The sequence below is a fragment of the Dipteris shenzhenensis genome, chromosome 32, assembly GCF_047967505.1.
Source record: "Dipteris shenzhenensis isolate YYH24624 ecotype China chromosome 32, Dip_SZ_1.0, whole genome shotgun sequence".
Taxonomy (NCBI): domain Eukaryota; kingdom Viridiplantae; phylum Streptophyta; class Polypodiopsida; order Gleicheniales; family Dipteridaceae; genus Dipteris; species Dipteris shenzhenensis.
In genome coordinates, this window is record NC_141627.1 from 23,053,490 (window position 1) to 23,076,964 (window position 23,475).

The 23,475-nt window shown below is 44.5% G+C and overlaps 1 protein-coding gene across 1 annotated transcript in view; it reads left to right on the plus strand.

The window, feature by feature from the left end:
• LOC147880475 (spermidine synthase 2-like) overlaps nucleotides 1–23,475 on the plus strand; it is an 80,989-nt gene that overhangs the window by 21,577 nt on the left and 35,937 nt on the right. Inside the window, exons 5-6 of the mRNA XM_087370521.1 lie at nucleotides 22,706–22,778; nucleotides 23,043–23,114. Of these exons, the coding sequence (XP_087226647.1) occupies nucleotides 22,706–22,778; nucleotides 23,043–23,114 (145 nt within the window). The remainder of the gene's footprint in view (nucleotides 1–22,705; nucleotides 22,779–23,042; nucleotides 23,115–23,475) is intronic.

Below are 23,475 nucleotides of genomic sequence, written 5' to 3' on the forward strand. Positions count from 1 at the left end.
AAGAGTCGATAGATTAGCCGTCACGTCAAAACTAGGATAATAGGAAAAAGAGAAGTACAAGGTACAAGTACCTAGACCTAGGACTAAGTGTCCTAGGTGTCACATAGGATTAAGTGTCCTATGTGGCCTAAAAGGCACTAACACTACAAGTGCCTTTATTTATGCCTACAAGGCACATACCATGGTTTATAGGACATCACTAGAACCACCGGAGATGGCCTACAGGTACATGCCCATAGTAGACAGCATTGGCAAGCCGTGAAGTGGGACTTCCGTTACCTGAAGCCCACACAAAATTTGGGACTGTTCTATGGTGATGAGTCTCCATTGGCCTTGCATGCTTTCATGGACAGTGCTTGGGCAGGTTGTTATGACACGAGAGTGTCGCACAATGGCAACTGAGTGTTGCACAATGGCAACTATTTCATGCTTGGATCTTCATGCATTTCATGGTTTAGCAAGAAGCAGTCTATAGTTGCTGTGTGTCTGGCTCCGTAAGCTACTTGCAAATCTTGATATCAGCCAGCCAGCTTCTAGTACCATCTACACTGACAGCCAGAGTGCTTTGGCTATTGCGAAAAATCCAAATTTTCATGCGCGTACAAAGCACATTGAGGTTCATTATCATTATGTTTGAGAGCGCTTGTCAGCTGGAGACATACAGTTGTCTTATGCTCCCATGGAGAATAACGTAACAGATCTCTTCACGAAGGCTCTAGCGTGGCCTTAAATTTGAGGCTTCACGACATGCCTTACACTTGGCACCATTTGTTAGGTGATGTTGATCTCCCCATAGGTTTGCCACGTGGTAGTCGATTGCCATGTCATCTGATCTACCACATCAGCATCCATGTGGCACACTGACCCCCTACAGGCACATTTATCACTCTACAGGCACATTGTGCACCTTGCATGTAATCATAGTTTCCACCTCAGCACACTGCTCCACAAGCTCTCCTCTTGCTAGGCACTGTGCCACATCATCACTGCATGTAACTCACAGTGACACATCATCATTGAGCACATTTGCACTCCTTTTGCCCCTCCACCTAGATCAAGTCGTATCTCTTGATCCAATTGTCATAGGTTTGCTATATCCATCTTGGACGAACATGTGCAACCATGATATAGTTTCCAGGTATACTTGAGATGTATCTAGGATACTTCAGCCACACCATGGAGGGGGTGTGTGTTAGCACTTAACCTTGGTATGGTCTTGTAGGCTAATCTTAGGACTCAGCCAACCCTTAGGTTGACTTCATTGGTCAACCATATGATTGACTTCGGGGCCATTTAGGCCACCCCTTTGTACTTTCTCATTATCCATTTGCAAGTACTTCATGTTCCTTCAGCTTGTTGTTTGCTCCCTTGCACTCCACTCCTATCCCGAACCCAACAAGAAGCCCAAGCCCTTTGCAGGATTGATGCCTGATGTTATCAATGAGCATCCCAATAGGGATGCTACGGAGTTATGCAAGGTATGGGGCAAAGTGAGAGATCAGATGTCATTGATCTTCTTTGACTGAGGGGCTTGTGCAAACTTTATCTCTCCGAATCTGTGCAGAAGAGATGGGGCCTATGAGTGAGACAGGCTTGGCTTGTTAGCACTCCGGTCACCCCTATCATTGGAAAGCTTTATTTGCATATTCAAAGCTTTGTGGACAGGGAGGAATTTTATATTATGCCTCTTGAGGGTTGTGATGTTTTGTTGGGAATGCCTTGGTGTCACATTGTTCATGCTTTGGTGGATAATTATAACAAGAAAATTACTCTGGACCATAGAGGGAAAACACATGTATTGGATGTCTAACTTAAGGGAGAGTTAGTCCTTGTTATATCTGCTTCAGCTATTTGCTCAGTAATGAAACACCATCTTTCTTCATGGGGATTGATACAGGGTCAGGTAGTAGTCCACCGAACATGCTACTATATAGGGTGAGTGCAGCCCAGCAGGAAGAGATCATGAGACAAGTGAGGGATGTTTTAGAGAAGGGGCTGATTCAGCCCAGTTCATCTCCTTACCATTCACTAGTGTTGTTAGTTCAAAAAAGGGATGGTTCATGGAGAATGTGCATAGACTATCATACACTGAATAAGGTAACCATCAAGAACAAATTTCCTATTCTAAGAATTGATGATATCTTGGATAGATTGGAGGGATCAGCTATCAATTAGCCACATAGATCTTAAGAGTGGTATCATTAGATACACATTTGTCTAGTGGATGTGTCCAAGATAGCTTTGGGCTGTATGAGCTCTTGGTTATGCCATTTGGGCTTACAAACGCTTCTACTGTAACCGGCCTTCGGAACCCCAAAGGCGGTAAACCACAACTATCTTTGATCACACCGTCAATTACAGCCACTTAGCACCTAATTAGACACACCACATCAGATAGCATAAAAGAAAGTATAGGTGAGGCTAGAATGCCCCTGCTCAATGATCACACAGCGACATTGATTGGCCCCAAACACTTGGCGCCCCTTGCGGTATTTCTTTATTCTTCTTTAGTGAAAAGTAATAGTAGACTTACAACCAGGGCGCACCCTGAACTGTTCCCACTGGCTACCACTGTTCACCGGCCCACACTAGGCTCACACTGCATCAAACTGGCAAACTGTGCATCCCAACTGCTAGAGCAAGTCATAGGCATCCTCTGACCTCAACAACCTGGTCTCAACTGGGGTTCACCCTTTGTAACTGGGTGATTGCAACAGACCCAGGGAAGCCCGTAGAGAATCTCAAAACAAAGAACTGGAAATAAATCCCACAGGGAAGACAAAGAGAAACTGAGCTGGAAATCTGGGATTGCGCGCCCACAGCATGGGCTGCAACCAAAAACACCTGCTCCTCACAAGAACAGGTCCCCAAGGTATCCAAAAACCTGCCAAAGACCTTAAAACAGAGTTTCACAGCCAAAAATCCTAATTTTCAGCAAGAGAAACCAGCCTCGGGTTGCGTGCAATAGGGCTGGATGCAAGGGAATAGAGAAAAACAGCAGCAAAACAGCGACCAGCACTCTGTGGAAGGTCTGGTGCAGTAAGGAGCAGGAGAAGATGCAGAAGTGGGCGAATTCTAGAGCAGGCCCTTGAGTTGCATGCCTGACACGTGGTACATTAATGCCCCTAACCCCCTCTACCAAGGAAACGTTGGTTTCCTAAGGGCAACTTTTGACACATGGCACATTAATGCCCCTAACCCCTTGTACCAAGGAAATGTTGGTTTCCTAGGGGCAACTATTAAAGGCTCTAACCCTACTAACCAATGACAAACATTGGTACTGTCTAGGGGCAACCTTTTAATCCTTTTTAACCCCTCTTCCCACGTGAAACTTGGGAATCTATTTGGGGGCAAACTTCCTAGCTCTGTCACCCCCTTGCGCGAGGTCAAAGTGATGCCATGCCTTGATTCTAACAGTTAGGTCTAGCCAGTGTGTCCAGTTAGATGTTAACACTAGGGGCTTTCAGGAACTCACCGCTCCTCTAGGCCAGTCTCCCATGGCCAAACTGGTTACAAACTTAGTCATAGCTTATTTGCTTACAAAATTCATGTCCCCGTGACATGCCCCCCACTTGGAGCAGCAAACTCCATTTGAGATAGTGGAAGGAGGGAAGAAAGTCTTGCCTATCTTGCATTAAGTTTTTTGAGGCTGATAAGTATGTTGAGACCCTGTATGTTGCACATCAGAAGGTGAAGCAAGCTCTCCAAAAGACTCGGGCAAAGCAAAAGAAAGTAGCTGGTCGTACTACCTTGCACTAGTGTTTAAAAAAGGTGATTGTGTTCTTTTGCATTTTGAAAAGGCAAGGCTGAAAAATAAGAGGGGCAAAGACCAGTTGTTCCCCAAGCTGAGTATGAGATACTATGGGCCTTTTCAAATTTTAGAAAAGATTAGTGATGTAGCTTATAGGTTGAAGCAACCTGATTATTGGAGGATTCACAATGCTTTTCCATGTGAGTCTTCTTAAGCCTTTCCAAGGGGATGTGCTAGAGGATATGTCTTTTGAGATGTAGCCCTAGGTTGAGGAGCTGAATGAGATCCTAGTTCTAGAGCGTATTTTGGCACATAAAGAAAGGAAAGTTAGAGGTAGAGTTTCCCGTCGTCGCTACTTGGTGAAATTTCGGAATTATTCACCCTTGCATGCAAAATGGCTGGAAGAGGGTGATTGGGCAGATACATCTCAGTTGTTGCATAAGGGTGGAGCAGAGGTCGGAATTGCTTGGAGGAGGCTAGGTTTCTCACAAGCACGGCTGATCATATAGAGCTTCTCCAATTACCTCCGTATTGTCCTATGAAAGTTGCTTTGGAGAGTGAGCTAGGCGTACAGGTGCTTCTCTATACTTCCAAGCTGCTTTGGAAGAGTTGACTGTGTATTCATGTCTCTCTCTCAGAGCACAAAGTGGTCAAGTGGACACTAGTGATAGTTGTGGGTAATTGTGTGACCAAGCATTGGTTGCTAGGAACAATTCTGGGCTTAGTGCAAGCCATCTGGAAAGGGATGCACATTGATATGTTGTGTTTTCAGAGGATGAGTTTAGGCGTGTTCCTGGTTCATCTAGGTATATGCTTTTGCCGTATTAGCGGACATGCAAATTTCACCTTGTGAAGTTTTTGTCGGTGTTGCGGCCTGTTGGTTTTGCGATATTTCTTTCTATCTTAAGTGGTGCATTGCCCTATCAGCTAGATTTAGATGCTTGTCTGGGAGAGACTAAAATGAAATCGTTTAGGCTTCACAAGCAGTTGTAGCTTGAATGAACAGATTTTGGACTACCTTTTGGTTAGCGTTCTCATTTAGTGCTAGCCTTCATCATGGCTGAGTCTACCCTTCACCTCCAGAGTGTCGATAGAAACTCAGTACGAAGACTTTGTATAAATGGATGCTCAAGTATGTGTGGGTGTGTGGATTTGTATGTGTGAGAGCGTATGTTTATACTATGGTCTACACCCACTGTTAGGCGTTGATGACGTCAGCGGGGATGTCATAGTAGCTAGTCCCTGCTATGGGTGATGGAGTTTATGGTTTTCAACCTTATGACTATCATGAGATTGAAATTGGAGTTTGGGCATGTTGTTGGACTCATCTAGGTATATGCACATTGATATGCTTGGTGAGAGCAAAGAATATGCATGGTATATTGCTACCTAATGAGTTTTGTGTTAGAATTATAGATATAATTTAGCAGTGACCAATGTAATTTAATAAGCTAGTTAGGGGCACTTTTCCCTCTTTAAGAGGTTTTTCCCCCTAACCGCAATTAGTTCACTAACTATGGTTAGTGACTACTAAGGTTTTGTCACTAGGACAAAACCTTATCTCTTACTCTTTTGAGTTGTACTCTCACACTCTTTTGTTGCAACTAAGCTTTCAAGCTTTCAGCTCTCAGCTCACTCTCTCTTGCTCTCTCTCTCTCCCCAAAACTCCCATTTGGTATCAGAGCCTCGTTGAGCTCCTGCTCCCAGCCCAAGCTCTTCCTGCTCGGATAGTTCGTGCTCCTCCTGTTGCATTCCGTCTGTACGCTGCATTCCCGTTGGAGCACGCCATCCGTACCATCGTCCTCCGTACAGATCGTCCGTACAAGCTGTACGAATTGTTTATGTATAGTTTCGTACTGCACTTGCGCCACTCGTCCGTACCTGCCCGTACTCTGCCGTACCCATTGTACCTACGCATTCTATACCAGTCGTACCTTCTGCATTGTCGTCCGTACGTCGCCGTATCATTTTGCGTCAGAGCTGTACTTGCAGTCTCGTCGTACTTCGCGACCGTACGGTTGTACAGCTTGTCGCCGTACAATGCCGTACGTACCTGATTTGCAGAGTTGTTTGGCCGTACTGTACCTGCTGTGCCTACGCGTACCTGCCGTACGTGCTGTACCTGCTCACACCTGTAGCCTTACTTGCATCATCGTCGTACGTACCAGTCATACCTGCAATCCGTACATTGATCGTACCTGGTTGTACAGGTTGTACCTGCGCACAAGCTGTACCTTGCAGGTGATCTTAGGCAGGCACATTTTGCAGACAGCCATTGTTTGGCTCAGTTTTTGGGAGTACATTTGGGGCATTTTGTTTGTTGCAGACATTGCAATCAATTTGCAGAATCTGCTTCAGAAATTTGGGGCTTTTTAGTTCTGCTTGCAATCTTGCAGACAAAATTTGGGACTTTGTAGATAATTTTAAGCTCGAAATTTGGGGCTTTCAATTTTGCAGTACAATTTCTTGAAGAAATTTGGGGATTTTGTAATTACACTGCAATTTCGCAATGAAATTTGGGGCTTTTGCAAACAGAGGGCAATTCTTGCAACATTTGGGGCTTCTGATCAATTTGCCCCTTTCTGGTTGCAATTTTGGGCCTATTTTGGGGCTTTTGTGTTGGGAGAGCAATTTTGGAGATTTCAGTTCATACTGCCTTTCTTGAAGTGTTTTGCAGCACTTTTGGCAGATTCTGGAGAGTTTTTTGATGCTTGGACAGATTTTTGACAGTGCAAGTGCAGAAATCTGAGTTGCATTTACAGCCACTGCTTGGCTGTGTTTTTTTTTTGGGAGTCGTGCATTTCATTCCCAGTAAGGGAATTCAGTCTTGTATCTGCTAAAATCTATTTCTCAGATATGGCCCAGCAAAATCAGAATGATTTCCAGTTCGGTGGTCTTTCACAGGAAGACAAGTTGGATGGTACCAATTACTCCCTCTGGAGTTTTATGGTACACAATATTCTGATTTCTCGCAATTGATGGGATTATGTGAATGGGGGTGAGATCCGACCAGCAGGTATGGCACCTAATACCCTACCTCAGCAAGGAGGTGGAAGAGGTCGTGCACAGGGTGCAAGTTGGTGGTGTAGCTATAGCCACTACTCCAGAGCAGAAGAGATGGGATTCACGGGATGCCTTAGCTTTGTCATGCATCTCTCTTTCAGTGAAAAGATTTATCATTGTGCATATCCGGTCGTGTAAGACCTCGAAGGCAGCGTGGGATATCTTAGAAAGCATGTATGCAGCCTGGAATGATGCACGGGTATCTTTCTTGAAAAGAGAGTTAAGTAATACACATATGGAAGAGGGTGACTCCATGTCAGTCCACCTCACAAAGCTCGAGATCTCAGAGAGCAATTATTGAACATAGATGAGATTATTCCTGATTCAAAGATGATTACCACCACTCTGAATTCTCTTCCTGAGTCTTATCTCAGCTTTCATACCTTGCTGAACTTATCATTGAGGGGGGTTGCAAATCCTCTCACTTTTCATGAGTTGATAGGACTTCTGTTTCAGGAAGAGCAGACCAGGAAAAACTTGGCTTCACGTGCAAGTGAACAAGCTATGCTCTCAAAGTTCAAGTAAAAAACAAAGGGACAGGCAAAGACATTAGTAAATCAGCCTTCCAATGGGTCAGGACAGCCTTCACAAAAGGCTAAAAATGATGCAAGTAAGCCCAAGAAGAAGGGTTTTTGTCATTATTGCAAAAAGCCAGGTCATCACATTGCAGAATGCAGGAAAAGGCTTGCAAAAGAGAAGAAAAACAGCTCCGGTATGGCTGTTTCAGATTCAGCTCCTCATGCATCTGACAGTGGGGATGCTGCAGCCAACTTTGTTGGATAGGATTATGCCTTTTTATCTTGCATTTCAGATTCTAGGTTGGCTGCTCCAGATGCTCGGGATAGTACAGCCACTTGTAATGATGATACATATGCCTTTTTGACTTGCAGTTATGACTCTTCTATGGATGCATCTGCTTTCAGTGTCAATGAAACACTGAATACTTGGTATTTTGACAGCGGTGCATCCAAGCATATCACTTCTAGAAGTGTCTCTTTACTTCCTTGCATCCACCTCCCGTTGGTAAGAAAGTAACTTGTGCCAATAACTCGTCATATTCAGTACGTGGCACAGGTTAAAGTTGAGCTTACTGCCATTGATGGCTCAGTCTTCAGATGTCTTATATGTGCTGGTATCACCAAGAATCTTCTTTCAGTGTCCACTCTTAACAGGGCTGGACTCAGGTCATCTTTGAGGATGACAAATGTGCTGTCCGAGACAGGGAAAATGATTATGCCTTGAGATTATCTGGTACTCGGCTGCGTGGGCTTTTTCAGCTTGATCTTTTTGAGAAAAGAGCAGCCCATGCTCTTGCAGTTTCTACTCCTACTGCTGCCATGTAGAATGCAGAATTATGGCATGCCCGATATGGCCACATGCATTACAACAGCTTGATGACACTTCAGAAGCACTCTATGGTTGATGCATTGCCACCTCTTGAGATACCTCCTCCACATGCCTGTGAAGGGTGCATTTTAGGCAAGATGCATAGATTCCCCTTCAAAAAGGATGGTTCAGTTAAAGCTGTCCGCAAATTACAGCTTATACACAGTGATGCCAGTGGTCCCATGAGGACTCCATCATTGGGTGGTCATCTCTACTTTGTTACTTTTATTGAGTAATCTTACTTTTATTGATGATTACTCAGAAGCGTTCATGGTGTTTAAACACTTTTTAGCCATGGTTGAAAATGAAACGGGACTCAAGATACATTGCGCACAGATAGAGGTGGGGAATACTTGTCTGCAGATTTTGATGCTTTTCTGAAAGGCAAGGGTATTGTGCATCAGCTCACAGTGAGGCTGACCCCTCAGCAAAATGGCAAAGCTGAGAGGAAAAATAGAACTCTTATGGAGATGGACAGATGTATGCTGAAAAGCGAACACATGCCTCACAAATTTTGGCTTGAAGGTCTGATGTGTGCCAACTACATTTTAAATCGGGCTTCCACTAAGGCTTTGAAAACAAAAACTCCCTATGAGGTCTAGACTGGGAGAAAGCCTTCAGTGGATCATTTCCGAGTCTTTGGATGCCTTGCATATGCTCATGTGCCAGTTGAATTTCGGCATAAGTTGTCAGATAAGGCAATGAAGTGCATATTTGTTGGGTACAGTGCAGAAAGCAAGGGGTACAGTCTCTACAATCCTGCTACATGCAAGATCATTATGAGTAGAGATGTGATATTTGTAGAAAATTCAGCTCACACTTAGGTTGAATGTCATATGCCTTCTTCTTCAGAGGATGTTTTTGAGGGGTTACTACCCATTGCTTTGGGTTCCCCTGCTGATGTGTATCGTAATGAACTTTCAGCTCTCGAAAATGCTGCAAGCTCCAATATGTGCAGCAGACCAATAGGCACTGGCTTCAACGGCTAGCTTGCCCAAGCAGTCACGAACAATAGCCAGGCTTGGATCATCGTTCGTCACGAACAACAGCTGCCATAGCCTCCCATCCACGTCCGTCAACATACGCACCATTTCCTCGGTCTGCAGCACCCCTTAGCTATCCCTCGTCCCTGCTCCCCCGTCGTCCTTGCTTCCCAGTCGTCAGTCACACCATGCCCCGCCCCGCCCCTCCCCTCCCCTTTGCCGTCGCGAGTTACGCCTGCAAGAAAAAAACCTTAGTTTCCTAAGGTTCAGTTAGCTAGGGTTAGTTGGGTTGGGCTAGGTTAGTTGGTTGGTTAGGTTAATTTAGATTTGGTTAGGTCTAGCTAGTTAGTGGGTTGAGTTACTTTGTTTAGGTTTAGTTAGTTTGGTTGGGTTTAGATTCAGTTAGTTGGCTAAGTTAGATTAGTGCTAACTAGGGTTAAATGGTCTAGTTAGGTTTCCTTAGGTCAATGTCCTAACTGTCTTACTAGTCATAGGTTAGGAGTCCTAACTGTCTTAGGTGACTTAGGGACCCCCCCCCCCCCCAAAACCCAAAAAAAAAAAAAGTTTTCCAGCCTCTTTTTAGGTGCCTTTTAGAGCCGTTTGGAGCCATTTTGGCTCCGTTTTGATGCTTCCTCGACGACCTTTCTTTTGAGCCTCTTCATCGACATTTTCGTGTTTTCCACACACTATCTCAAGTGCTCATTACAGCAGGGTTATTGGTATCCGTTTCTCCTTGCCTACATTCGAGCTCCTCTCTCTAGGGCCATTCACTATGGCACCGAAGCATGTCCCTCATGATATATTGCATGACACTGATGAGACTGCTCAGTATGAGCAAGTCCCTGCCCCAGTGGTTGCATCCATTGGTGGTGCAGAGGTTCCTTCCAGTCAGCCTCTCTCTTGCATCCCGGGAAGTGCAGGCAGCGCCGACGCAGTTGCTGGATGCCCTTTCCTCTATGCTCCAGGTTGCTTTCTGCCAGATAGGACAAGCGTTCAGCTAGCAGCTTACCATAGCCATGGCTATGTAGGATACTGCTCTTGTCCAAATGAGACAGCAGATTGGTCAGCAGATCACATCTGCCATTGCTATGCAGGATAAGGGTAAGCAGCCCGCACCCTAGCAAGGGGACCATTCAGACAGTCAGGATGTTTTGTCTGCTCCACGCATGGGTTTTATGGCAGATGCCCGTCGTGCCTATGAACATCAGTCTTCTAGACCATTGCATGTACCCCAGCTTGGGGATTATTTGGACATAGATGATGCATTTCCTGTGCCACAGAGCTCCTTCTTGCAGAATGTCAGGCCATCTTTTGGCTTTCAGCTTTTTGCATCTATGCAGGCTGAGCCGTCTCTTTTGGGCCAATCCATTGGTGTGCATCCGGCTAATGCTCCTTTCACCGCACCATTGAGTATGCCTGGCAGCCCACACCCCTGGGAGAGAGGCCAGTCCTCTTCTCAACCCTTTGGTATGCCATCATTTCGGAGAGATGCATTTGGCAGAGAGACCCAGCCCGGGGTTCAGGCACCTATCGCTTCGCCAGCGAGCACATATAGCCAGACGGAGCCAGTGCATCAGATGGCAGCGGCTTCTACGCAGCAGGTGTTACGCTCTAGCCAAGGTAGCATGACCTCGGAAGAATCAGTCGACATTTCCCTTAAAGGATCTATGTTTGTAATATATTTGTTTGCGCTTCATGTAAATGATCGAGAGGGAATTAATGTCAAGGTCCTAGGTGAGGGCTGATAGCACCAGACTAGGTGGATCTAAGGCTAAGGGCCTAATGCAAGAAATGTGCCTAGGGGCAATTGGAATTAAAGTATCCCAAGAGAGGGGTGAAAAGATGCATTAGGAAGGCCTATGATGATGACATGTGGCATCTAGATCCATCTAGGGAGATGGGGCTTGTTGGAGTTAGTGAGAGAAGGAGAAGGAACTTTTTATGCGATTTTGATTTCTGTGTGTGCTCTCACGCTCTAGCAAGGATATGGATGGGAGGAATATCTGTGGTGCTACTCCCGTAATCTGCAATAGTGTAGTAAATTAGGAAATGTACGTAAAATTTGGTATCAGAGCTCCAGGTTGGACGAATAGGATTTGGGGCATCGGAGCGCAGGGGGTTGAACGACGTGGGCTGAGGCGGATTCCGTTTCGTGGAACTACGTTTGAGAAACTTGGGGAATTAGAGATGGCGTGACGCCAAACGGAGGAAAAGAGGAGCTCGTGACGTCCATGCGACAAATTAAGCCACACAAAATTTGGTTCGGCCGACGAAAAAAGCCAGAGAATTAGATAATGATCGTATCAATTGCGCGGTCAAGGCTGTAACGACGAGCAGTAGGGCTTGGGAACGGTGGCGCGTGAAAGAGAGGAGTCGCGTATGAAGGGAGCGCTGACGATCGGGACATCGTGATGCAGTCGAGGTGACAGATCGTTGACAACTTGCAGATAGTTCGTGGAGGCGTAAGACCTTCGGATGATCAGAGTGCAGAATTACTTCGTGGAGCTCACAGATAGCGATGGGTGACGCACGGGTAGCGGTATGGTCATGTGGATGACTCAACGACAGTGCGTGGTTGACGGGTCCCCGGCTCTCAAAATTCACGCCGAGGCCTTCAGGTCATCTAGCAGCTACTCAAACCAGTAGATAGCGTATCGTTCCGAGACAGAGAGCAGGCTTCGAGACCTCCACGATTCGTGGAACTTCCAGGGAGCATCATTCCTTCCCATTTGCTCCCTTTCTATACAACATCTTAGTTTGCAGTCGATTTATTTCTGTACAGCAGAGTTTACAGTTGATTTATTTCTGTACAGCAAAAGGGACAATCTTTGAGACTATGCTTGTGTATATGCCTGTGTGCTTCAGTCAGAGTTGATTTGCAAGAATTCCCCTAGTATAGAGAAAAGTGGTATTTGGGTTATGCCTGTGTCAAATGCCTAGTCAGTGTGCATGTGGGATTGCAGGTCTTCTCTAGAATAGGGAATTGTGTCAGAGTGCCAAGACACTGAAATTTGTTAGTTTGTAAATACAGTGTTCTAGCGGTGTTTAAAAAAAAAAAAAAAGCAAAACACCCATTGACCTGAATGGAAGCAGAAGAAGGAGCTTTAGGATGGACCCTGTAGAGTCAGGAGTCCGGCCGACCCGGCAGGTTTCGCGTCCAGTAGCTCACACCTTATCTGGCAGGATCGCATTACTTGAGGATGCCTTGCAGCAGTTATTAGCGCAACAGTTACAGGCAAATGCAGGGCAGTCTGAACTTAGAAGAGTGATACAGAGTATGTCTGCCAGACCTTCTCGAGATAAGAAAGGAAAGGCTCCAATGGAACCGGAGTCTAGTGTCCGTACGGTCGAGTCCACTACGTGGGAGGGGTTTAAAAGGGAATTTAGGAAACACTTCTTACCTCTTGACGAAGCATCCCGAGCTTGGCATCAGTATAGAAACCTTCGTCAGAGAAATTTGTCAGTGGCAAAATACACTGATAAGTTTCGAGAGAGCGTAATGAAGGTTGATGAACCCCTACCTCAATCAATCCAAGTGAAAGATTTCATATTTGGATTGAATGATCGGATTAAAATGGAAGTTCGGGCTAAGTATGCGAACACGTTGGATGATGCAATAGCCATAGCCCTGAACTATGAAGATGCCAAGGGCAGCAGGCCAAGTGGGTTTGCACAGGTCGGAACCCAATATGGGTACAAGAAGAAATCTGGGTTTAAGAAGAAGTGGATTAGTAAAGGGAGTGGTTCTCAGCTGAGTGGTCAAGCCAAGCAAGCGAAACCAGCTGAAACTCCTAAATCAAGTACCACCATTGGAGTGAAGAGGAAAGTAACGCCAATGGCAGCTCGGGCTTGGTCGAAGTCTCCCTTAAAACCAGAGCAAAGAGAAAAAGCGAGGAGAGAAGGCTTGTGTTTTGGTTGCCTTCAGCCTCATCAGTGGAAGGATTGTCCACGAAATAAGGATCGTCGGATGGCTGAGATGGTAGTCTCAGAATGCAACGTGGAGATGGGGGGAAGTCCTAGAGCGGAACAGATGCAGATTTAGCTAGCGGGATCTTCTCAGAGGTCAGTACCTTGTTTGTTATGTGTGTCTGTTGCTAAGCTAGTAATGAGTGCACCTGATAACATCCTATCTAGGCCTGCAGCAACGGGATATACAGCCTTTAATGATACGGAGGTAATTAAGATGAAAGAGCAAGTGGCCAATCATGATGTCATTGTGTTGTTTGACTTGGCGTCAACGCACAATGTGATTAACTCCGAGCTCGTGAAGAGGCTGAAGTTAAAGACTAGCCCATCTGACTATGCGTATACAGTCAGGATGGCAGATGAAAGTTCAACTGAAGTATGGGACCAAAGGGTTACCCAGTTGGAGCTTCGTATTCAGGACTATCCTGAGAAGCTTGATTTTGAAATGACTAAGCTTACTCATGCAGATATAGCCCTGGGTATGGCGTGGCATTCTAGGAAGAATCCAGCCATTGATTGGAAAAAGCACGTATATCAATTCAAGATGAATGATGTGCTTTATATCTTACGAGGTGAAAAAGATATACCTCAGGGACCGTTGGTTTCCGTGATGGAAATCCGAAAAGCTCAAGAAGAGTTTTTATTCCTTTGTACAGCATCGGTAGAGCCGGTTGATGATTCTTCGGCTAGCACTGATGTTACGCAAAGTGGTGAGATGGCCAAGGTGGCTAATCTTATATCAGAGGAGTTCTCTGAATGTTTTAGGGATGAGTTACCTCCAGAGCGGAATGTTCAGCATAAAATTGAACTGATCCCGGGGGCAAAACCTGTAAATAGACCTCCTTATAGAATGAGTTTTACTGAAGAGGCGGAGGTGCGTAGACAACTGGAAGAATACCTCAAGTTGGGGCAGATTCAACCAAGTTTCTCACCTTTTGCTTCGCCAGTGATATTAAAGAAGAAAAAAGATGATACATTTCGCCTCTGTATAGATTACAGAGCATTGAATAATATCACTGTTAAGCACAGGTATCCGATGGCTTGAATTGATGATTTGCTAGACGCATTACATGGAGCCGTGATTTTCAGCAAGATAGATCTTAAGTGTGGCTACCATCAGATCCGGATTAGAGCCGAGGATGTGCATAAAACCGCTTTCAGAAGCAGGTTTGGTCATTATGAGTTTTTGGTAATGCCCCTCGGACTTACCAATGCTCCAGCTACACTCGTCATGCTTATGAACGATTTACTACGTCCGTATATCGGAAAGTTTGTAGTATATTTTATTGACGATATTCTAGTGTTCAGTAAAAGTATTACTGAGCAAGCATCGTGAACACTTAAGAATAGTGTTCAGTACTTTGAGGAAAGCCAGTCTTTATGTAAATAAAAAGAAAACTATACTGTGTATGGTTAGGCTTGAATATTTAGGATTCATAATTACTCCAGAGGGGGTAGAAATGGATCCAAAGAAAGTGGCTGCGATACTGACTTGGCCAATCCCTCAGAGTCTGACCGCTTTGCGATCATTATTGGGATTTGTCTAATTTTATCGAAGGCATATCAAAGGATATTCTGAAATAGTATCACCATTGACTGATCTGACCTCAGATAAAGTACCTTTTATATGGGGACAGAATCAACAAGAAAGTTTTAACACCATAAAACAAGCTGTGGTCACAGGACCGATGTTAAAAATAGTTGATCCCCAGAAACCGTTGTTCCTGTAAACCGATGCAAGTGGCATTGTGGTAGGAGCAGTTCTCCTTTAAGAGGGAAGGCCGGTAGCCTTTGAAAGCAAGAAGCTTTCTCCCTCTCAAAGGAATTGGCCAACTCATGAATTGGAGTTGTATGCTGTTATCCATGCTTTGAAAACATGGAGGCGTTATTTGTATGGTTCAGAGTTTTATGTGGATGTGGATCATGATACTCTGAAACATTTTTGTAAACAGCCTGACTTGAGGGGCCGTCAAGCTATGTGGGCAGAGCTCATGCAGGAGTTTAATTTGACGATTCGGTACCGAAGAGGGAAGGATAATAAAGTTGCTGATGCGTTGTCTCGCATTATGCACAATATGAGTTTTACGGTATTAGAGAGTGCTCTAATGACCGAGATTAGAGAAACTCAAAAGGTGGACGAGTTTGTCCAGAGCTTATGGCCTAAAGCTCATGTGTTTAGACTCGGGGAAGAAAAGGATGACCTGGCATCCAGAAAAGGCCAAACATATGCAAGGTATACCATAAGGGATGGTATGCGGAAAAGAAATGGCAAGGTTGTAGTACCTAGTCAGAATGATCTCAGGCAGAGAGTCATTTGACAGTGCCATGATAGCCCATGTGCGGGACACCCAGGAGTCGAGAAGACATATGATCTCGTGAAGCGAGATTTCTTTTGGCCAAAGATGAAAAAGCATATTCATGAATATGTGACACGTTGTTTTTCGTGTCAGGTAAATAAGACCGAGCAGGTGAAGCTACCTGGACTTTTACAGCCCTTGGAGATACCACTAAGTAAGTGGGAGAGCATTTCCATGGACTTTATTGTAGGGCTGCCTACGACACGAGGAGGGTATGATTCTATTCTTGTGGTGCTTGATCGTCTAATCAAGATGGCTCACTTCATTCCAACTAGAGAGTCTGTTAGTGCCCCGCAAATGGCGGATTTGTTTATTAGACATATATTTCGTCTGCATGGATTGCCTAAATCCATAGTGTCAGACAGAGATGTCAGATTTACCGGTCATTTTTGGACAACGGTATTTGAGACACTAAGGACTGAGTTGGGAATGTAGTGGGGCTCATCTTGAAACGGATGGTCAGACGGAGAGAGTCAACCAGATTTTAGAGGATATGCTGAGGGCATATGTGTCATTGAGGCAACATACGTGGGACAAGTGGTTGCCATTGTTAGAGTTTGCCTACAATCATAGAAAACATTCCTCTACAGAGTTTAGTCCGTCTGAATTCAATTATGGTTATGGACCAGCAAATCTAACTACAGTTGGAATACCTCAGAGAGTGCCTAGAGCTACGAACTTTGTGGTTCAGATGCGGAAGATGCTAGCACTTGCGAGAGCTAATATCCGCCAGGCTATGGATAGAGCTAAGGCGTATGCGGATGAAAATCGGTCTATAAGAGAATTTAAGGAAGGAGAAAAAGTTTTTTTTAGAGTTCCTTCGCACTCGAAGTCGTTAACTTCAGAAGAGTGTGCTAAGTTATCACCTCGATATTGTGGGCCATGGTTAATTCTAAAGAGAATAGGCAAGGTGGCCTATAAATTAGAATTGCCACAAGGTTCCAAGGTGCACCCGGTTTTTCATGTTTCTCGTTTAAAGAAATTTTTACATACAGGTGACTCACTAATTGAAGGTGTGGTTTTGTCTCAGGAGATAGAGGATAATGCAAGGCGCAAACCAACAAGAATCCTGGACCGAGGAACAATGCAAGTGCACAATTGGAAGATACCCACGGTGTTGGTTGCATGGCATGGTCAGCCTCTATCAGAAGCTACCTGGGAATCCGTATACCAGTTGCGGAGAGTGTTCCCAGACTTTATCATCGAGGACGCTGATGTCTGAAGAGGGAAGGAATGTTACGCTCTAGCCGAGGTAGCATGACCTCGAAAGAATCAGTCGACATTTCCCTTAAAGGATCTATGTTTGTAATATATATGTTTGCGCTTCATGTAAATGATCGAGAGGGAATTAATGTCAAGGTTCTAGGTGAGGGCTGATAGCACCAGACTAGGTGGATCTATGGCTAAGGGCCTAATGCAAGAAATGTGCCTAAGGGCAATTGGAATTAAAGTATCCCAAGAGAGGGGTGAAAAGATGCATTAGGAAGGCCCTATGATGATGACATGTGGCATCTAGATCCATCTAGGGAGATGGGGCTTGTTGGAGTTAGTGAGAGAAGGAGAAGGAACTTTTGATTTCTGTGTGTGCTCTCATGCTCTACCAAGGATAGGCTGGGAGGAATATCTGTGGTGCTACTCCCATAATCAGCAGTAGTGTAGTAAATTAGGAAATGTACGTAAAAACAGGGGGTTGGTGGTGGGCAACAAGCCACTTTTGATGACATGTTGGCAGATTCTTTGTGTTCATATTCTGGAGGTTACACACACAACAATTATGCAGCCAAGGATATCAAGGACAAACTCACAATGCATAAGTTTAAAGGGGACACTTGCACTTTCAATGAGTTGGAGGAGTGGCTCACGAAGCTGGAAGACTATTTTTGCTTCTACCCCAACTCTGAGGAGGAGTGCATCATTTTTGCAGGTATGCATATGCAGGACTATGCCCACACATGGTGGTGATACATGAGGGATTCGCCTCAGAGACCAACCACTTGGAGGGGTTTCAAAGAATTGATGGTCACTACATTTGTATCTCCACTTGTATTGGATCAATACTTGGCTGAATTTTATGCCTTGTCATAGACGAGTACGGTCCAAGAGTACTTGCAGCACTTTTGGTGTGAAAAACCAGACTTTTATAGAATGCAAATGTGTGCAATGCATGCAGAATTTGAATGCCAATTGGCCCTCCAATGGGGAAGAGCGCCCTCGTGAGAGTACTTGTTTCTATTTCGACCTACATGCAAGGTGGGAGAGAGATGGCGGATGAATGCAATGTGGTAGAGAGAATGCTACGTGAAATTCACAATGAAAGGGTGATACCCTTTCATTAATGTCCCTTGAGATCACTCAAGATCCATCTTCCCATTTACACCTACCCTTATCCTATGACCCATGCACCTACCGTTCAATGCACTCTAATGCACCCTTTCCCTTTCCTATTGCCCCTAGGACCTAGACACGTGTGTGCACATCTTTATTACTAATCATTGGCCAATGTTACATAGTTTTGGCGGTACTACTTACACCGCTTGATCGATCATAAATACAAACATACAACCGCACCATCAAATTGGCACCTAACAATAATAAGGTTCTAATGACTATTAATTAACTAAATAATCATTTCTCTTGTCATGACACTCCCTCCTGCTTGAATGAGCAGAAGTCCTCTTTTGGATTATTGCTTGTCTCTTCCTCTTACGTGCACTTTCTCTCGTAACTTCAGCAATTGCATCGCCTCTTTATAATCTGCGAGTATCTGTGGAAAATCTGTAAAGAACTCTTCTTCCATCCATTGTGCATCACTAGCTGGCTGGTTTTTAAACTTCAGTAAATACATATATCTCTTCTTTCCATGAGTATGCTTTTCTTTATGGTACATGGATCTCTGATGACTATACATTTGCAAGTGATCTCTTGGCACTTGACATGGGTCCAATAGATGTTGTCCTGGGATGTGATTGGTTGCAATCACTAGGCAAAATCGGCATGGATTTCAATGCCTTAACACACAGCTTTGTCCACAGGGATGGATCAATTACATTGCATGATATTGCAGCTCCTAAATTGCAGGTCATTTCAGCAAGGCAGTTGGCTGGAAAGCTCAAGAGGGGCAGTGCCATATATGCATTAAATGTGTCAGTAACTAAAGAGGGTGGCACTCCACGTGTTGATGATTGTGATATGCAGAGATTGCTCTCAGAGTTTGCAGATGTGTTTGCTGATTTGCCAGCACAGTTGCCTCTAAGAAGAGATGTAGATCATGCCATAGTCCTGGAACCTAGTAGTAAGCCAATCAATAAGGCCCCTTACCGACTCTCTAAGGTAGAACGGGAAGAAGTGGCAACTCAAGTGAGGGACTTACTTCAGAAGAGTTTCATCACTCATAGCACTTCTCCTTTTGCATCCCTTTGCTCCTGGTGAAAAAGAAGGATGGTTCTTACCGTATGTGCATTGACTACAGAGACTTGAATAAGGTCACCATCAAAAACAGGTTTCCAATCCCTAGGATAGATGACCTGTTGGATGAACTCAATGGTGCTCAGTTTTTCACTAAGATTGATTTGAGGTCTGGCTATCATCAAATTAGAATGAAAGCTGGGGATGAGCACAAGACAACCTTTCGCATAGAGAGGGGACTGTATGAGTTCAAGGTGATGCCTTTTGAATTGACCAATGCACCAGGTACCTTCCAGGCACTCATGAACAAGATTTTGCAGCCTCTCCTTTTCAAATATGTGCTGGTATTTTTTGATGACATCCTCATTTACAGCAAGGATAAGCAGGAGCACATCAAACATGTCAAGCAAGTGCTGGAAATTTTGAGGTTGCATCAGCTTTATGCTAAAGCCAGCAAACGCACTTTTATGGCATAAGAGGTTGAGTATCTTGGGTCTTAGTGGGTATGAAATGGGCCTTCTGTCAACCACCACAAAAATGCTATCCCATCCCCGCTCTATGGAAGGCAACCCTGTGATGAAATCCATAGCAATGTGAGTCCACTTGCCTTCTGGAATAGGTAATCGCTGCAAGAGACCCGCGGGTAACCGGCTGTCCACTTTATTTTGCTGGCAGGACAAACATTCACTAGCAAATTTAACTGAGTCCCGCCACAAGCCATCCCAGATAAAGCTATGTTTGACCTTTTCATATATCTTAGTAATACCCGCATGTCCTGCCATAGGAGATGAGTGCATTTCCTGTAAGACCAGCAGTCGGTACTTTGAATCTGGCACCAAATAAATTCTATCCTTGCACCACAACAGCCCATTATGCAGCTTAAATTCAGCATGCCCCTGGCTTGATGGCCTCCGTAACTCCACAAATATGGGAGCTGCCTTAGAATCCTGCATGTATTCCTCTTGAATACCATGAATCCACTCCTGGTAGATGGTAGAAATGGCAGACAAACTACAAGCCCACGTACGGGATAAGGCATCTGCAACCACGTTTTCTTTCCCTTTCCTGTACTCGATGTCGAAATCATAAGACTAAACCTTAGCTAGCCACCTCTTCTGCTTCATTGACAAGTGGGACTGCGTAAGGAAATACCTGAGTGTCCTATGATCTGTCTTAACCTTGATTTTGCTACCATACAGGTAGTGGTGCCATTTTTCGAAAGCATGGAGGATAGCCAACATTTCTTGATCATACACATGACAATCTAGTTCCTTGGCATCCAATTTTCTGCTTTCAAAAGCAATTACCCCGTGTTCCTGTCTTAGCACAGCCCCTAATCCTTTGCCACTGGCATTTGCCTCCACAATGAAAGTACATGAAAAATCAGGGCATACCAACATAGGAGCATGAGTGAGGGCGAATTTCAAGTCTTCAAAGCTGTGTTGTGCATCTGTAGATAAAAGCATCCTTCTTCAAAAGGTCTGTCAGAGGGGCTGCCCTCTTGGCAAACTTGCGAATAAAGCGCCTGTAGAAGGAAGCAAGACCTAGAAGTCCCCTCAACTGAGTAGGGTTGCGTGGCTGCGGCCAATCCTTAATGCATTTCGCCTTTGCAAGATCCACTCGAATGCCATCCTTGCTACAGCATCACAGGTTGCTTGGTAGTTCATGGAGCATGTTTTTAAGCATCATGGTTTCCCTCGGGAGATTATCAGCGACAGAGATGCAAAATTTATGGGTCACTTTTGGCAGGAGTTATTTACAGCAGTGGGTACTTCTCTTACACCTAGCATTGCTTACCACCCTGAGATGGCTTGCTGAATTTTGTTACAACAGTACCAAGCACATCTCTATTGGCATGAGCCCGTTCGAGGCTATGTATGGATGCATTGTGGGTATGCCATCTTTAGTTGCAGACATGGCTGTGAAAAATCAGCAAGCAAGAAATGACTTGGAGAGTATGGATGCCCTTCTGCAATTGGCTAAAAAGAATATGTAGGATGCCCAAGCCAAGCAGAAGAAGTATGCGGATGAACGCAAGAGGTATCTGTCTTTTGAAGACGGGGATTATGTGCACTTACGCCTCCATAAGAACCGTTATGCCTCGCTGAAGGGTAACACCAACACGAAGCTTGCTCACAGGTATTACGGTCCCTACAGGATTATCCGCAAAGTTGGCGACGTGGCGTATGAGTTGGAACTACCTAGGACCTTCAGGATTCATAATGTTTTCCATGTATCCTTGCTGAAGCCACATGTCGGACAGCATGTCCCAGTCCTTCCTAAGCTACCACCTATGGATGAGGAGGGCCACATACTCTATGTTCCGGAGCACATCATGGGTTTCAGGGATTACGTTCTCCGAAACAAAGTCTACACCAAGTATCTTATCAAGTGGCAGGGACTCCCTGAGGATGAGAACTCATGGCAGCCAGAGAGCATTGTCCAGGACAACCCCTATCTGTAATGAAGGGGGAAAAGAGGCCAAGTTAGAGGCCCTTTAGGTGGAAAATGTGGAGGGACTATATAAGTCTCCATCCACCCCCTACTATGTAGCTTTTGATGTGACATCTAATCTTATCTACTCTCCCTTCCTCCTTCCTGCCTACGCTCACACTTTGTCTCTCCTCCCTCTCTCTATCTCTCTATCCCCTCATCCTTCTCTCTCTTTCTCTCTCCTTTCCCTTCTTCTCTCGTCTCCTCCCTTCCTTCTGCTATTCTCTCCCCATCTCCAAATCTGCCCTTCCCCCCTTCTCTACAAATTTGTGTAAATTTCTGTCGTTATTCAAGTTTATTACAAAAAAAACCTTCCAGCACAAGTGACCTCTAAGCCTCCAAATCTTTTTACAAATTTTCCCAATTGCAAATTATGCAAGAGGCTCTTTCATAGGATGTTGCTATCTGGAAATCTTGGAGACCATGTAAAACATGAAGCGAATGTCAGAAGGACAAGCAACAAAAACCTTCAGAGTGCTTTGCAGGATAGTTCCTTTCCAAAACGATAGTTTTAAAGCTGTGGCATTATCCTCCTCAGAGGTGGTTGGGTTTGATTGCTTTTGATGAGGTTGAGTCAGCCAAAGGGGTTGCTCGCAGTTGTAGAGGGAATGCCAGTTTGTGCCAGAAGGTGTGTCTTGTTCGTTGTCAGTCAGTCGTATGTTAGGTATCTTGCTTCACCTGTAGGGATTGATGGTAAAGAGCTTCATCAAATTCCAGAGGATTTACAGCACTGTAAGGAGTTGGCAGAAAGGAAAGGGCAGCTATGAGAATGGCAAAAGTTATATTACATTTTGTTACTAGTTTACATGTTCGCATGGTAGTCAAGGGATTTTGTAGTCAGCTTTGATGCCTCCTCAAGCCACATCTAGGAAGCCTAACACAAAGCTTTTCTTGCAGACGCTTGTTCTCTCCTCCTTACCTTTGCAAGCATTTTTCTTACCGTTTATTTATGTATTGGAATAAAATAATGTGTTTTTTCAACGTTTTAATTCCACTTGTCTTATTTGCCTCAACCATTTACAAGGTGTGAACACTATCACATTGCTGTTTCTCTACTAATTCTCTTTTCTTTTCCTTGATGTCCATTTGGATGTTGTGTGTTTATTTGTAAGCTGACTCCAGAGCCTATTCCTTTGATATTCAGTTTCCTTTTGGTGGAAGTGAAGTCACAGCTGTAACTTGTAGACTCATGGGCTTAGAAACTGTATCAGTATTACACATGGACGCTTAGCTTCTCATCCTGAAGTAGTTGTTGGAGCTCTAATGCTATCACGTTTTCTATCCTGTGGTGATCTGTGAAGGTGGCCAAGGAATTTTTCCCTGACATTGCGGTTGGATATGAAGATCCTAGAGTAAAGCTCTTCATAGGGGATGGTATGTCTTCACCCAGTGTCAAGGGCTGATCATGTAAAACGATTTTCATATGATTAAACCAGAAACCAGTGTATAGGATGAGACCTGTGCAACTTTGGTTGTAACAACAAGATTTCTTTCCTCCTTGATAAAGCGACTAAGGTCTAGTGTAAGCATCGTTTTTTTTTTTGGATTTTAATATTAGCAGCATGTTTCTTGATTCTTATTCTGAGCGTGTTGGAGATACTCATGCCTTTACTTACCTTGTTCTGCATTTGTATCCAGGAGCTGCGTTCCTTAGAGATGTGCCTGAAGGATTTTATGATGCTGTAATAGTGGACTCTTCTGATCCCATAGGTGAAATTCTCACTTTCTTCTCTTTTCTTACTCTATTAGCTTCTGCTTGCAGTAGTCAAGTGGTAGAAAACTGTCCTGTTATGGTATCCTGCAGACCGTGGTCCTCTTGTTTCTGAGACAATGTTGAAGTTCAAGTCTCCTTTCTTGCCATGCCAGCATCTGTTCACTGTAGACAAGTGGTAGAGAACTATCTTGTTTGATTATCCCACAGACTGTGATCCTCTTGTCACTGCAATATTGAAGTTCAACTCTCCCTTTGGACTTGGTGAAGTAGTAACTCACTATTGATTCTTGATTTTTAGGGGTTTTCCCTTGGTTGCTGCCTCATGCTCAACAAAGCATAAACACAAATTTAAAAAAG